This window comes from Dendroctonus ponderosae, unplaced genomic scaffold, assembly GCF_020466585.1.
Source record: "Dendroctonus ponderosae isolate FM_Combo_2020 unplaced genomic scaffold, Dpon_F_20191213v2 Dpon_F_20191213_1, whole genome shotgun sequence".
In the NCBI taxonomy this organism is placed as follows: domain Eukaryota; kingdom Metazoa; phylum Arthropoda; class Insecta; order Coleoptera; family Curculionidae; genus Dendroctonus; species Dendroctonus ponderosae.
The window spans coordinates 209,994-224,074 of record NW_026017110.1 but is presented as its reverse complement, the minus strand read 5'-3'; the positions used below and the strand labels follow the sequence as shown (position 1 = coordinate 224,074).

Genomic DNA, 14,081 nt, shown 5'->3' with positions numbered 1-14,081 from the left:
GCAAAAAAATATTACTGTAATATTTGTGTGCTTTCTGAGTGGTCTGCATTTGTCTGACACTTTAAACGGATTTGGGTGAAAACTGTAGAAACATTGGATCGATAAGTTTACCATTCCGTGAAAAATACGAGCGTGACTTGAGGCTTCTGCATTGCATGGCCTATTAACCGATCGACCGACATATAACTATTTTGCATTTATTTATTTTTCTTTTGTTAGAGAAATATTCAGCTAGTTAAACCTACAGAACGTTAAGAAATTCTTTTTTTCAGCCATTTCATTCGCTTTTAAACAGACAGTTTATACGATGCCAAAAAAATCATCATAAAAAGAATTAATTTAAAAATTAGCCCGTTGTTATGCACATACTCATTTTAATGAACCTTCCAACTATTTTATTAGTCCGATAAATCATAACTCATGATCGTAAAATGTTACGGCTATAGGCGCTTTGTGTCTTTCTCTGGACAGCTATAGCATTTGCGGTATCTTTTATTGTAGACATTACGTTTAAAGACCACTCAGCTTGATTTTGCAGAGCTTTTCCAAAATTGATCAATGGAAAATTGTTTACAATTTTTTAATATAAAGTTTACAGAAACATCTTGAATGCTTGGGTATGATACATTATCACTGATTGTCTCAAACCCGTAGAAGAGTTAGGCGAAGTTGTACATTATTGCCTAGTACTTTCAGATTTGGAGGTTTTTTACTTAAATTTTCTCAAATTTCAGCGTTTGAAGTGTAAGTATGCCTCATTTTTGGGAGCATTTCAGCGATAGGAGTGAAGACAAGCATAGAAATCTGCAGGATGGTCTCTTTCAGATTGCGTCCCAAACGTGCAGTCTGTTTGTACACATCAACAACACGAACAATATCAGCTATGGCAATAATACTGCGAATATTCACGTGAACGGGTAGGCAACAAAAAATATAGGTAGCAAACAAATATTTTTGTTGAGTGTTTTGTACTTTTTGAAGACCGAATTTCTTTAAGTCTTCTATTACGAATTGATAACCATTGCTCCTATCAAAACGAAATAAAAAACTCTTAATAGTGGGTATCCTACAACACGAGACACACTTTTAAGCTCAAGCTGTAAAATTAAATTGTAGTTAGAAAAGTTACCTTCACGTTTCGATAGCAAATCACTTTTAAAAGATGTAAGTTAAGTAAGATAGTAAAATACTCGTTGTTGGCAAATTGTAAGTTTTTTTACTGTGTCTTGCCTCCTCTCTTCTTCTTCTGTAATCTTATTGTTTAAATATAAAGGTAAATTATGCTCAAATGTAATGAACATGATGCAGCACAATCCGCATCAGCCTACAGAACGTATGTAGATACAACTATATGAAGTCAAGTTAAACACATTTCTCAAACTTTTAGTTACATTTTTACTTACACTAGCCTATCGTTAAAATTTAAATTTCAAAGTGCGAATTACATTCTACGTATATGTAAATGAAATAAATTTATTTGTAGCGCGGGAACTTCATATAAAACGAATCATCAATATGCCCCAAGTTCTAAAACGGCATCGACCAGCCAAGCCAGTAGAGATAGAGAACAGCTTGTAGTCCTAATTCCGCCCAGTCCAGACTCAGAAAGAAAAAGGTCTCCATCGCATTACCGAAGTGGATTCGCAAATAAGCCTCGATTATCGGTAATTTTTTCTGACTTTTATGAAATTACACGTATGTTCTTCAGCTTTTTTACTAACAATTAACATATATACTTTTCCGTTTACATCCTTGAATGTTGCAAATGGTTGGCAAAAGCTACAAGGTGTCCTATTTTTTATTAATCTCGGTTACTTCTTCCCGAACTTTTTATGGTTTTTAAGTTTTCGGCTAAAAGCTTCTGGTTTTATAAAGGAGCTAGTAACCTAGCTATTCTCGATTATTTTCTGTTTGATACTGCAGATACAGGACTCTTCAACATGGGCGTTTTTTTTTTGTATAACTTTGTTATTAAGCATTATTTTCAAATTGTCCCATGTTTAATTGGTAGCATGGAATACTTAAGCATCTGAGAGATCTAGGAAAATTACGATCTTTGCTTCAAATTACACTTTAATACTATCAAAAAACTTATCTTCTACAGTTATATACTATAGTTATGGGGAAATGCACAGTAACATAGCAGAAGCTGTAATAATTCACGCCAACAAAGGGCCGCAGACACTGGAACATAGTGAACGACAATAGATGTTCGGGCTCCAGACAGAGAGGAACAAGTATTGAAGATTATTGCAGATGAGCCTTTCAGGGGCACTCAGAACATTGCCTCAGAACCACTGAGACTTTCCCAGGCACCAAATAAATACCGGCTACATTCCTACCACGTATGTAAGATCACATTAAACCAATGGATTAGTGAACACCGGTATAAATTGAGCAGGAGTTAATTAACCGAATACGAGAGGCTGCTCGAGAAGAGTGCATCAAAAAGTGATTGCACAGGCACTAACTTGTTTTGTTGAGTTAAAGAAAGAACTGAAAATTCAGTTCAGTGATGACAACTAAGAATAATTTATCGTTAACAATTTGACATTTCGAGAAAAGTAGATCCTACATTTAACGAATCCTGTTGAATTCACTATTTATTCTTCTTATCTATTTTATTGTCACTTTCTCCATTTCTTCATGGTTACCGGAATTTTTAATAATTACGAAGCAACAAGTTTTTGCATAATGTTAATTGGCCATATTACCTCGACAAACTTCCTGTCATCCTTCTGATATAGCTTTTTGCAAATTTCTGTGTTCTTAATAACCATTTATTTTTTTACTATTTTTCTGTACTAAAACATCCCCAAACAACCCATCCAGTGGAATGACCTCAATTTTGAATCACTTTGTATACATATGTGTGTGTAGCTGGTTGCAAGCTAGACTCCAATACAGAGTTGACAAAACAATATGTGGTGCAACGTTCTTCTTCTCAGCAAATTTAAGTAGAAACCACATTTTCCATGTTTTGTGGTTCGTCATTGAGGCGATGCTAAATTACTGATAACAAATTATTGTCGTCTAGAAAAAAAATAGCGATAAAAATTAGGTTTTAACTTATAAATGCAAATCACATACCTATACATAACAGAACAAATAACATTTTCAATAATTCGATAAATAGGAAAATGTTAATTGATCAATATTATTGCTATTTCCGCTTTGTAAACTGTTTATGTATTATTACGTCATTTGTAAGTAGCAACTTTCAAGTATGTTTGGCAACGGCTATTCTACAGTTAGACACAGTACTCATAGATAAAGACAAGTACTTGTCTTTCTTGTTTTGTTTTATGTTGTCATCACTACTACTAACCTATCCTACTACCTTGTCTTATCTTTGGTTCCTACCATCATTGATTCTTGTAATCAGCATACGAGATTATATGTTATCGCAGATCCGTGTGTTTGTTGTTAAATTGGCCTAATGTTTGTATCCTCTTACATTACGTTAAATTATTGGTGATCGAATTACAGTTTACATTTGTGCTGATTATGTTGACAATATTAACAAAATATACATGTACATAAATATTGATAGTTAAGACATGATAATCGCTTATAGAAGTAGTAAGTCTTATATACATATTCTTTGTCGTTGAAATATATTTTGCTGGAAAATCAGTTACAATATGAAAGTGACTCTAAACACTGCATCAAAAGTAAGTCCAAAAATTGAATTGTTTGCAATAGCTAAGTCTAATTCATGCTTCTAAATAAAATTAATCTAAAAAAAAAATAAAATCCATATGCTCATTTCAGACTGTTCCTGAAACGCCAACATCTTTAATTCCTCCGGAACATGACTTGTGGACGCAATCGTATTCGCTGCCAGATCATGATGGCAGTCCCGATAGGTAACTTCATTGATTTGATCAACTTGTAAATCGATTATCCATTCATAAATTTTTAATTGAGCTGCTTACAATTTACACATTCCTATTTCACCTATATGATAGTTGTTCACCTATATGATATTGTTCCAAACAGGAACATCACCTCGCACTGTTTAAGTTGTAATTATGTTTCTTTGTTAACGTAAATCGATACCCTTCCGTCCGCAAAGGATTCGTTTTCCATCTACGGCGTTCAAATTGATTTGAAATTGTTTCGGCTTTGTTTCTGCAATCGTTTTGATTTTGACGAATATAAAATGAAAACGATGATCTGTTGCTAGTTAAACCGCGACAGAAGAAAACCCTTTATGAATTAGGATTAATTCCAAATGAAAATCTGGGCTTCAGTCATTTATTGTCTATTTATCAATTAAAATACGTTTCGGTGTTTTCCACCATCATCAGTTTCTATGTGTAGCGTTGTTGCTACTTTAAGCCTTGGCATATACAGGGTCGCTCATTAGTGCGTCAAAGTGCGATATCTCAGTAAAACGGTTGAAACAAACATAAATTAAAATTGAACGGCCAATCTGAAAATAACAAAAAAAAGGGGGGTTTTATTTAAAAAACCAAAGTTGGTAACTACCACACGTTTATGATGCACCCTGTATATTGGAAAGTAATTTTAAAATGTGGACCTTTTAAACATAAAAAACTTTCGTTGGACGAATTTTCTTGTAAACTTCATATTTACTGAGATATCGCACTTTGACACACTAATGAGCAAGCCTGTATAGAAAATATAGTCAGGAAAGTATGTACAATTAGGATTAATTTCATTAATTTGCATTTCGAATCATTTTCTATCCTATCTAGTCTATATGTCCATTTTGCAAGCACCTTCTTAACAATTGTATATCGGAAATAAAACGTTTGCAAACCGATGTTTAGTACCTAATGAAATAAGCTGAACCACTGGCTGCTAGACTTTTTCTTTTAGATGGGGCGGAAACAATAAATGGTGTCGACCGTCCTGCATTCCCATTACGATCATCTGCACCCTTATCTTCCTAGTAGTTTTACTGCCCGTGCTGGATCATGCAGCCGAAAGGGCCTTAGATCAGATCAACAGTCATGATAATAATGCGTGCAATTCATGCAGGTAAGATGCTTTTTGGCAGTGTGTGAAAATGAGCAACATTCGCATTGTTCTAGCCTAACGTTAGTGGAAAGTATACCCGAAGGCCTAATCTTTAATGAATCGTCGCTAGTCAATCCTTCTACGTTTGATACTTGGCTGAACCTAATAAATAATGCTCAACAGTCCATTGATATTGCTTCCTTGTACTGGACGTTGAGGCAATCCGAGGTTTACCCGGATCCGTCTTCCATCAAGGTACCTGCGGTTTGGAACGGATGGTTTGTGGCATAATTTAATGCTGATGGTTACAGGGTGAGAAAATATTTCAAGCTCTTTTAAAGGCGGGCACTGATCGTGGCGTCACCATCCGAATAGCCCAAAACGCTCCATCACGCAACTATCCCAATGTGGATACCGAATTTCTAGTCAAGCGGAAAGCGGCCCAAGTGCGAAGTCTCAATTTTGCCAAATTATTGGGCAGCGGTGTTTTGCACACCAAACTGTGGATCGTCGATAAGAAGCATCTCTATGTGGGCAGTGCGAATATGGATTGGCGGTCTCTAACGCAGGTGACCACTAAGATTTAATTTCAGATATGTAGCGTCTCAGCTATTCTGATTATCTTTCCGAATATTTCTTCAATACTCCAGTTTGAGCCGTTTTGGCGCACATCGTCTAGAAACGCTTATTGGTTTCAGTTGATCTCAATGATTATGTATTGTGATTATGATTATGCCTCTCAATAGCTTTTTTAAATATTAACTTCACTCATCGCTTGACCTACTTAGTAATTTGCCTTCGATGACAATCACATTCTCATGAACGTTAAAGTGAGTCTGATAAATTACAGTGATACATATTTACTCTTACTATAAAAGCCATTTTAAGAGCACCTTTCGACTGCGACTCAAATCGTCGATCGATATTTGACCTAAAAAGAAAATTGATTTTTCTTCTTATGCGAATGCCCATTAAAAACTATATGTATATTAAATACTAAATGCTATCTTAAGTGAAAACGGAAATATTGCATTTTAGGTGAAAGAGTTGGGCATTGGAATCTTCAACTGCTCTTCTATTGGAGAAGATGCTTTAAAAATTTTTGAGGTGAGTACATGTTTTGAAACAGTTTTAAACTCTAATTYTTGGTGCGTGAAAATTGTCATCATTATTCGMCGACGAATATTGCTATTGCTGCTAACTAAGGACCGAGTCMGATAAAWCCGCTMCACCCAAAAASCGAAAGATAAACTCTTCACAAAATAAAAAAAAATGGTGTGCGTCACGGGACGCTCGACAGAAGCTTCATTAACTRATAGAACAAGAACTTCATTAACTAATAGAAACCATAAAATATTGAACTTGTTTAACGCATGATGGCAATWATWATTTTATTTTAYAATTTTAATATTCGTGTTAGTCTAATAATTTMTAAATGGATCAGGAATAGGTAAAATTTMATTTAATTTCCTTTTGATTGTAAAATATCTTTTATTTGCAACATTTAACATTCTTTRACGAGATGTTGTACATATTGCTCTTCTTGGGTTTGTGTAAACTCTTCTTCTTGAGTTTCTGTATTTTTTAGTCGTAATTTCTTATTTGCTTTGGATAATCTTTGACGTTCAGCACTAGTTCGTGGTTGATGAAAGCTACTTTGAGTTGATCTAYTAYTTAATGMTCCWTTTTTTAGCACRAAATCGTTTTTGGCGTTCAGCATTACTTAATACTTTTYGCATTRTAGCATGTWTTTGTGACTGCTCTTGTGTATGTTGYTCATGAACRTCTGCTACAACTTATATCTGAATAGGACTAAAAATCAATTAATTTTGGTGATTGGAAGACGTTCAATCTGTTTAAAATAGACGGTAAAACGAGGAAGAGCTAACATAATGTAAACCATCGATTTTGATGACTAGATTTAATTATAAAGGAATCAAAGGGCATATGAGGGGAAAAAATCAATTTCGAAGCGTGCTAAACACAATTAATCATAGAAATAATATAGAGAATTGAAAATAAGCCCTAATAAATTCGTTTTACATATTTTGCAACTATAAGCTGAAGAAAGATTCGTATCGTCTTAACATCAAGAATGCGTTGCGTGATGGAAAATAAGAAGACGGAACCCATGTTTTCTGAAATAACCGAGGTAAACTCAAATATTTTTTCAATTAAATTCAAAACATATTTATTACATATTATTACAAAACAGTAATGATGTTTATCATTTTATGTTAAATATGAAAGATTACAAAATAGATACCTAAATATTGATAATTTATTGTTACAAAATAAAATAACAAATAATAGAACATATTATCGCATTAAATGTTATTAATAATGGTTGTGACACTTTTCATAAATTGACCGTTTGAAGATGATTTTAAAAATTTGTAATACATTTTTCTGCAAATTGATGGACGATCCGCATTTTTTTGCACTTAAACTGCTTTAGTGTGTATAACTGTGTGTGTACTTTAATTGGAAATTTAAAAGAAGGCGAAACTCGAACAGGTATTTAGTAGATGAACACCCTTAACCTAGTATTTGCAGTATCTGCAGCTTCTCCCTTGATAATTTGTTGATTCATTGTTATCAGCGTTATAACATAAACTACACCGAACACAATAATATCACACTCAATATGTGCATTTGAAAAGTTTATCAGATCTACAGATGCACCCGGACTAACAAAAAAGTGCATTTGTGCGTCCCAAGCCTCAGGCGCGAAGAGGCCGGAGTGGTTCAAATCGGTTCACCCTCCCATAAAAAGTCATCACTTCAAAAACTAAAATATCAATCATGAGAGGCTCTTCGATAGAACCTCTAAATGATTTTGTCATATTAAACATCGAACTGTACATATGTTTCAGTACATAAATGACTCTGAATTAGAGCGTGGATGAATAATTCGAAATGGAAATTCATCGAAAAATTGTCACATCATAGGTAAAAGTTCATGGAACGACCATATCAAACGTTCAATTAAGCTGTTTAAGCAAGCATTAGATGGTAACCGAAAAATGGGTTCGGGTAGGAAAAGTTGGATTCACACGCCCACAAACAGTGAAGAAAGTCCTCGTTAAAGAAAAAGTCAAAGTTTCTCGTGTGGCAAGCCTTGTGTAGCTGTGGGGAGCTCAGCAAATCTTTTGCCACGAATGGAACGATAAACACCGAAAATTACGCTGGAGTGTCTCGAAAAAATATTGTTGCCATTCATAAAACAACATAAAGTCTCAACTTTCTTTCGGTCAGACTTGGAAAAAACATAGTATATGTGTCTTATCGTTAGGTATACTGGAGTCTTGGAAAGAATGACTCTGTTGTACCTGATCATTGGCCTGCCAACCTTTCCACAAAATTCAACCTGAACAGCCCCTTAAATATGAATTATGGAAATGAATCGTTTCAGACATATTTATCGGTAAGTGATAATTTTAAAACAAGTACCTCTCTACCATGATCAATCATACCTTATTTAGAGTTCGCCCCTCCCATTCAATCCAGCTGGCAGAACAAACGACGTGGATGCCTTATTAAATGTGATCAAACACGCCGAAAGCTTTGTGTACATAGCCGTAATGGATTATATTCCATTAATGATTTATACACCCAAGCCAGTGTTTTGGTCGGTTATTGACGATGCATTGAAAAAAGCTGCCATCGAAAACCAAGTCAAAGTAAAGTTGCTAATTAGCAAGTGGAATCACTCGAGAAGTGCCGAGGATTACTTCTTAAAGAGTCTAGCTGATGTGAACCAAGCGTATCCTGGCGTTTCCATTGAAGTTGTAAGTAATAGGCGGAACTCTAGCAGATACTTTGAGCAATTATTTCGCTCTCTAAATAATAAATTCCCGTTTTCAGCGTCGTTTTATAGTACCGGCTGACAAAAACCAGCGAAAAATTCCATTTGCCCGAGTCAATCACAACAAATATATGGTAACGGACAATACAGCCTTCATAGGGACCTCGAATTGGTCCGGAGACTATTTCACTGATACAGCCGGCGTTTCGTTTGTGTTGCACGATCCAGTTTTCGATCGCAATGCCAACCACACAACGATCAGAAGCGAATTACAAGCCCTTTTCGAAAGGGATTGGAACTCTGAGTATTCACATCCGCAGTAAAACTTTCGATGGTTGTTGGATTTTAATAAGCTTAGAACTGACTGCTCGATGCAATGTAAATAATTTAATAAATCGTAACAATTCTCTAAACAGTTATCGGTTCGTTCGATGCGTTTCATAAAGCAATTTGTTTCGTCGCAAGCGTCGCATTTTTGACTCGTTCAAACATCATCTTACATCTCGTAACCAATACACGCAATTTCACAATATAGGATGACGAATAAAATCAACTTACCAGTATTTGTATATTATACATACATTTTACAGTAATGAGCGGTATATAAATATAATAAAGTTGGATGGAAGAAACTTAATTGTCATTCACACAAATTAAGCGTATACTTTCTTTTAATACTGTTCCATACAAGCGAAAGTAAATGTATATATTTCACAAACATGAATAAATCAGTTAAAAACTGTACAATGCGTTAATTAAAAAAATAGGTAACATTAGTTAAACCCCAATATATATGTGTACAATTTCAGGACATGTTAAATCAATTGTGTTACAAAAACGCCTGTAGACTGAGTTGAAATGACTAAACATACATGTTATGGCACGAACTTGTGAAAACAGAGTCGATTGTGGGGTCATAAAAAAGTTTCACTATTACCTTTTTCTTTAGAAGTTAATTATTCCTGCACAAGTCAATTTCTAGCTATAAGTAGATTACTAAAACAACATCTTTGTTTGATGACCTGCTGCGTTTTCGTGAAGGACCCAACCGAATTACACCGTTCCTAAATATCACAGGCAATTTTAAGTTATTGCAAACATAATACAAGCGTTTCGAATTACATCAAGTAACAACTTACTGCATTAAATCTGTAGTTGAGATTATACACGTTTCGGCTTACTGATGATTGCGTATGGCTGATGATTCTGAAATTGGTGAGCCACCCTCTGGGATTCTTCCGTCGAATCCTCTATTACCACCCTGCCAGCGCTATCTTTTTTAATGCTAGCGTAGCCCAAATGTGAATCGTCTGCTACTCTAGTTGGTTCAATCGTGTTGATCTCCTCATAGAGATTGGAGGCAGGTTTTAGCGAGTGTAGAGGACTCGATGCAACCACTTGCTTATAATCGGGACTAGTAAAGACGCTAGTCTGACCAAAAAAGTTCAAGTGGTCGTAACCTTCCTCATCAAAAGCTTGTGTTAACTCCTGCGTCCCGTTTGGCGCTTTACAGCTACCTGCTGATGGCTTGAAGGGCCACGAAATGTACTGCTCTTCCCCATCAGGCAATGAATCTTTTGGGTAGTTTAGATTTTCAAAACTCCTATTTGTTGACACTAGTTTGTAGTCTGGATTAATATTTAAGGCGTTTGTTGAGCCAAAATGCTGCAAACGGTCATAATAATGACTGAGTGGCGACGTAACCGGCTCGGATATCACAGCAGGTGCCCTAGGCTTTTCAGTCAAAGCGATTTCTCCTGTTGATTGGACAAGATGTCGGTCGTCGCAGTCGGAATAAGCCGGCTCCTGCATGCCCAAGGTTTTCCAAGCATCTATCCTAGTCTCTACAGTATCATATTTGTCTGTACTCGATGGCTCATCGACATTTATGTGGGAGCTATCGGCGTTCTTTGGCATTAGTTTCTGGTTGTCATTTTTCGAAGGCGCAAATTTTCGCATAGGCTTCTGAGGAACCTCTTTGTTGGAATTTAAATGCTCTTGGGATGGAATGCGAAAAGTGGAATGCAAACTGGAAATCATGCTCGTTTCTTGGAACGAACTCTGAGCAGTAAAAGACAGAGGGAGAGGACTCCTTGATCCGGCTTCCATCGCTAAGATGGGGAGAAAATGCGACTCTGTAACATCTGTTAAGGACGGTGCCCTCTTAAGCTTCTTTTTCATTTGCTTCATCTTGGCCGACAGGTATCTAAAATACATTGACTTATTAGCTGGCTAAAATATAAGAGCACTCGTCTTATTGGAGAGCGACTGTTTGTGTTGCTCATTCAAAATCCGATGCAACGTACCTATAGATTTCGTTGTGGTTAGGGTGTTCCAGATAAAAAACGCCTTCACCGGTAGCACATTTTCGTCCAGCTTCGAAGGTAAATTTGCGATCTTTGTAGCCATATTTCCGAATAAAGCTAAAAGGCCAACTGTATAACAATGTATTGTCTGGATGGAGAAGATGAAGAGCGCTTTCGGTGACTTGAAGAATGTAGGTTTTTTCTATTAGGTTGCACCTCTGCGAAGCCTCTGACGGATGAAGTTTTACAAAGAAAACCCCTGCTTACAAAAAACACATTGGTAACATTCAGAATGAAATGCATGTGTAAATGAAACTGACCCTCGTCTACTGAGCAATACAACTCATTGTCCTGCTCTATGCCGTCGTTCTTCGCACTCTCTCCATCTGAAAAAGCCACTTTTTTCAACATTTCGAACCAAAGTGTGGAATCTTCGTCGTTTATGGTCTCAAATTCCATGATTGCATTTTTGGTTACAATGTTGATTTGTTTGGTGGCTTTTGGTGATATCTTAACCACATCTTCTAGTGTAACAATTTTCGCTTGTCCAGTTCTTTGTACATTTTCGTATATTTCAACGCGGGCCAATCCACTGCTGCTTCGTTCATATAAAACGCAATATTTTTTTTGCCATGTTTTCTGTGGAAAAATCCATGTTCAGTAAAAGTTAGTGAGGGGATTTTTCAAATGAATCTGGTACTTTTTCAATTTAAATGATATAAAGTGTAGTCCCTTACTTTTAATATCTTCCCATTGGAGGGTAATAGGAGATACCCTTTCATCACAGGCTCGTCACTCTGCATGCTGGCACTGCACTGCCGAAATGTTGATTACAGAACAGATATCCACGTCTTCTGACAATTGCACTAATTAACAGCACTTGCTGCATAATAGTTTTAAAGTAAGCCTCGATAATAAGCAATATTCCAATAGTATCATACAATAGTAAAACCTCTTAGTTGTTTATTCACACCACAAGTGAAGTGTCAAGCATAGGTGTCATAGTTGAAGACACAGATTATCAAACTATGTTGAAGACAAGTGAAAGATATAAAGATAGGTGTCAAGTGAAAAGTCAACCTTGAAACCAAATACTACTTTCAGCGCCATCTATAGACACACGCGAGGGATTGCTTTTACTAGAGCGACAGAAAAATAGCGTAACGCTAACCTCCTGTGCCTGATATTTGCTCGCTACCTCTTTAAACTTAAAGGACTGAGGAGACGAGAACACAATTAGGCCAGAAATTGTAACAATGCATAGTTGGATAAGTTGCATATAAGTCTTGTTTTATGGTTGGATGCTACCTTAGCGGTGAGGAGTTTTAATGGGAAAACAGCTAGAATCCCACACAATTCATGTTATTTTAATTTGTATGTAGCTACTTATGACCCACCCAACCAATGAACTCTATACTAAAGTACCAATGTACTTGTATACAGTTCAATACCACTCGTGGTAAACGGCAACGTTGGACTGTGCTATGTTTAGCTCCTCCTTCATAGTTTGATAATCTGTGGCTCCACCTCCTTCTGTAGGTCTGAACATAACCGTCTTTATCTATGAACATAACCCGAATAATGATCAAGTTTAAAAGTGAAATGGAAAATTTGGGTAATATAAATTGAAATTAAGATATGGTGAGCAGGACCGAAATGCCACTATTCCGCTAAATATCCAGATGCAAAGTGGGTGATGGGCAAATACAATATGTCCTTAGATAATTTATAATCATGGTCGACCAAGAAAAAAGCCTCTTTACTTCTGTACATTTACACACAAACGTTACATGTATAGAAGTAATTGCCAATCACGTTTTTGCTGGTAAGTGTTCAACAATACACTCGTACATTTATGTCATTTTATTAGTTTAATCATTAAGAATTATTTTGAGTCTTGAAAAACACATACAATCCACTTGGGCTAAAATCACACAAAACTCTAAAATAAAATTTAAAAGGGTGGGCGATAAATGAATTAATTGAACTTTAGTAGCTAATATTATTGGATAGTTAGCTAGATATTAATAACTTGCTCAATCAAACACCAGCTTTACAACTGTACAACGTTCAGCTTACTGTTTAATAATTTTTCAGGTATAGGACGGTGTTTGAACATTTTTGACGCAGATAATCATTTAGTGAAGAAACAGAACGTTTTCAAAAGTGATGTAATATTTGGCATAAAACCGAACTCAGAACTGAATAAACTGATCGTCTATGGTCAAAAGAGTATCACTCTAGTACCCGTTTGCTGCGATAGTCTCGAACTAGGCAAATCTGAGGAACACTCATTGACCGATTGGATACTGTGCGCGCGATGGATCGACGATGATACCAAATTTGTTACAGTCTCTATGCACAATGAAGTTATTTTATGGACTCAGGATTTTCGTTCGCAAACATCAGTCATATGCGAAGTAAAGTGCCTTGTGTATAGTGCCTATATATGTTTTAAGCGGTGGAAGGAGCTGCTCATTTTATCTGGAACTGTTTTCAATGAAATCCTGCTATGGAGACCTTCTTCTGTGAACTTGCAGAATGGACTCTCTACAGTTGTGAAGACACTCAAGAAGCATAATGTGAGTTCAATTTTGTCCGGTTCTAGTAAATATACAGGGTTATTCACGCTATACGGCACGGACGTTGCACTAAACCGTATGATTTTTATTTTAAAAGTATTATTTTATGAATTGTCCGACGCCTACCGAGCGCACATTTTAAAAATATTTTTGTGATGTACAACGTGTCCCAAAAGCTCTAAAGGTATCAAAGTTGCGTTTTTTTAAATGGAATGTCCTTTATATTATTGCATTTTTGGATTCGCTGAACAAAATAAGGGTCTGTCTTAATAAGGTTTATAATACTGTAACGGAAATGGCCTGGGGTACTCACGTTTGGAATGGGGGGTCGAAATTCATGGTATTTCAGTAAATGGGAGCCCCATTTGGGCCCTATTTACTGTCAAATATGACACT

The 14,081-nt window shown here is 36.0% G+C and overlaps 3 protein-coding genes and 1 long non-coding RNA gene across 7 annotated transcripts in view; 2 read left to right on the top strand and 2 right to left on the bottom strand.

The window, feature by feature from the left end:
- LOC109543219 (5'-3' exonuclease PLD3) overlaps positions 1 to 9,216 on the top strand; it is a 10,819-nt gene extending 1,603 nt beyond the window's left edge. The window contains exons 2-11 of one of the 2 annotated variants that reach the window (XM_048661130.1): positions 735 to 917; positions 1,484 to 1,664; positions 3,775 to 3,869; positions 4,849 to 5,010; positions 5,064 to 5,244; positions 5,301 to 5,558; positions 6,028 to 6,096; positions 8,285 to 8,416; positions 8,475 to 8,780; positions 8,857 to 9,216. In XM_048661130.1, the coding sequence (XP_048517087.1) occupies positions 751 to 917; positions 1,484 to 1,664; positions 3,775 to 3,869; positions 4,849 to 5,010; positions 5,064 to 5,244; positions 5,301 to 5,558; positions 6,028 to 6,096; positions 8,285 to 8,416; positions 8,475 to 8,780; positions 8,857 to 9,120 (1,815 nt within the window). In that variant the 5' untranslated portion in view covers positions 735 to 750 and the 3' untranslated portion in view covers positions 9,121 to 9,216. Of the gene's footprint in view, positions 1 to 734; positions 918 to 1,483; positions 1,665 to 3,292; positions 3,675 to 3,774; positions 3,870 to 4,848; positions 5,011 to 5,063; positions 5,245 to 5,300; positions 5,559 to 6,027; positions 6,097 to 8,284; positions 8,417 to 8,474; positions 8,781 to 8,856 lie in introns of those variants that run through there. The other variant, XM_019912810.2, reaches the window with a different exon arrangement.
- LOC125502570 lies at positions 2,759 to 3,201 on the bottom strand. Its single transcript, XR_007280337.1, has 2 exons — positions 3,091 to 3,201; positions 2,759 to 3,033 (listed from the first exon to the last, which is right to left on the bottom strand). It is a non-coding gene; the product is annotated as an uncharacterized LOC125502570 (long non-coding RNA).
- Positions 9,217 to 9,351: 135 nt separating the features above from the next.
- LOC109543218 (docking protein 3) lies at positions 9,352 to 12,155 on the bottom strand. Of its 2 annotated transcripts, XM_019912809.2 has the most exons (5): positions 11,841 to 12,155; positions 11,424 to 11,742; positions 11,104 to 11,362; positions 9,937 to 11,003; positions 9,352 to 9,861 (listed from the first exon to the last, which is right to left on the bottom strand). In XM_019912809.2, the coding sequence occupies exons 1-4, from the start codon at positions 11,904 to 11,906 to the stop codon at positions 9,959 to 9,961; spliced, it is 1,689 nt and encodes a 562-aa protein (XP_019768368.2). In that variant the 5' UTR covers positions 11,907 to 12,155; the 3' UTR covers positions 9,352 to 9,861; positions 9,937 to 9,958. The 2 variants fall into 2 exon arrangements, with proteins under 2 accessions (XP_019768368.2, XP_019768367.2); XM_019912808.2 differs by having other exon boundaries at positions 9,352 to 11,003.
- Positions 12,156 to 12,373: 218 nt separating this feature from the next.
- Positions 12,374 to 14,081, top strand: part of LOC109543216 (WD repeat-containing protein 6) — a 22,143-nt gene continuing 20,435 nt past the window's right edge. Inside the window, exons 1-2 of one of the 2 annotated variants that reach the window (XM_019912801.2) lie at positions 12,374 to 12,928; positions 13,201 to 13,685. In XM_019912801.2, coding sequence (XP_019768360.2) covers positions 12,838 to 12,928; positions 13,201 to 13,685 — 576 coding nt within the window. In that variant the 5' untranslated portion in view covers positions 12,374 to 12,837. The remainder of the gene's footprint in view (positions 12,929 to 13,200; positions 13,686 to 14,081) is intronic. The other variant, XM_019912802.2, reaches the window with a different exon arrangement.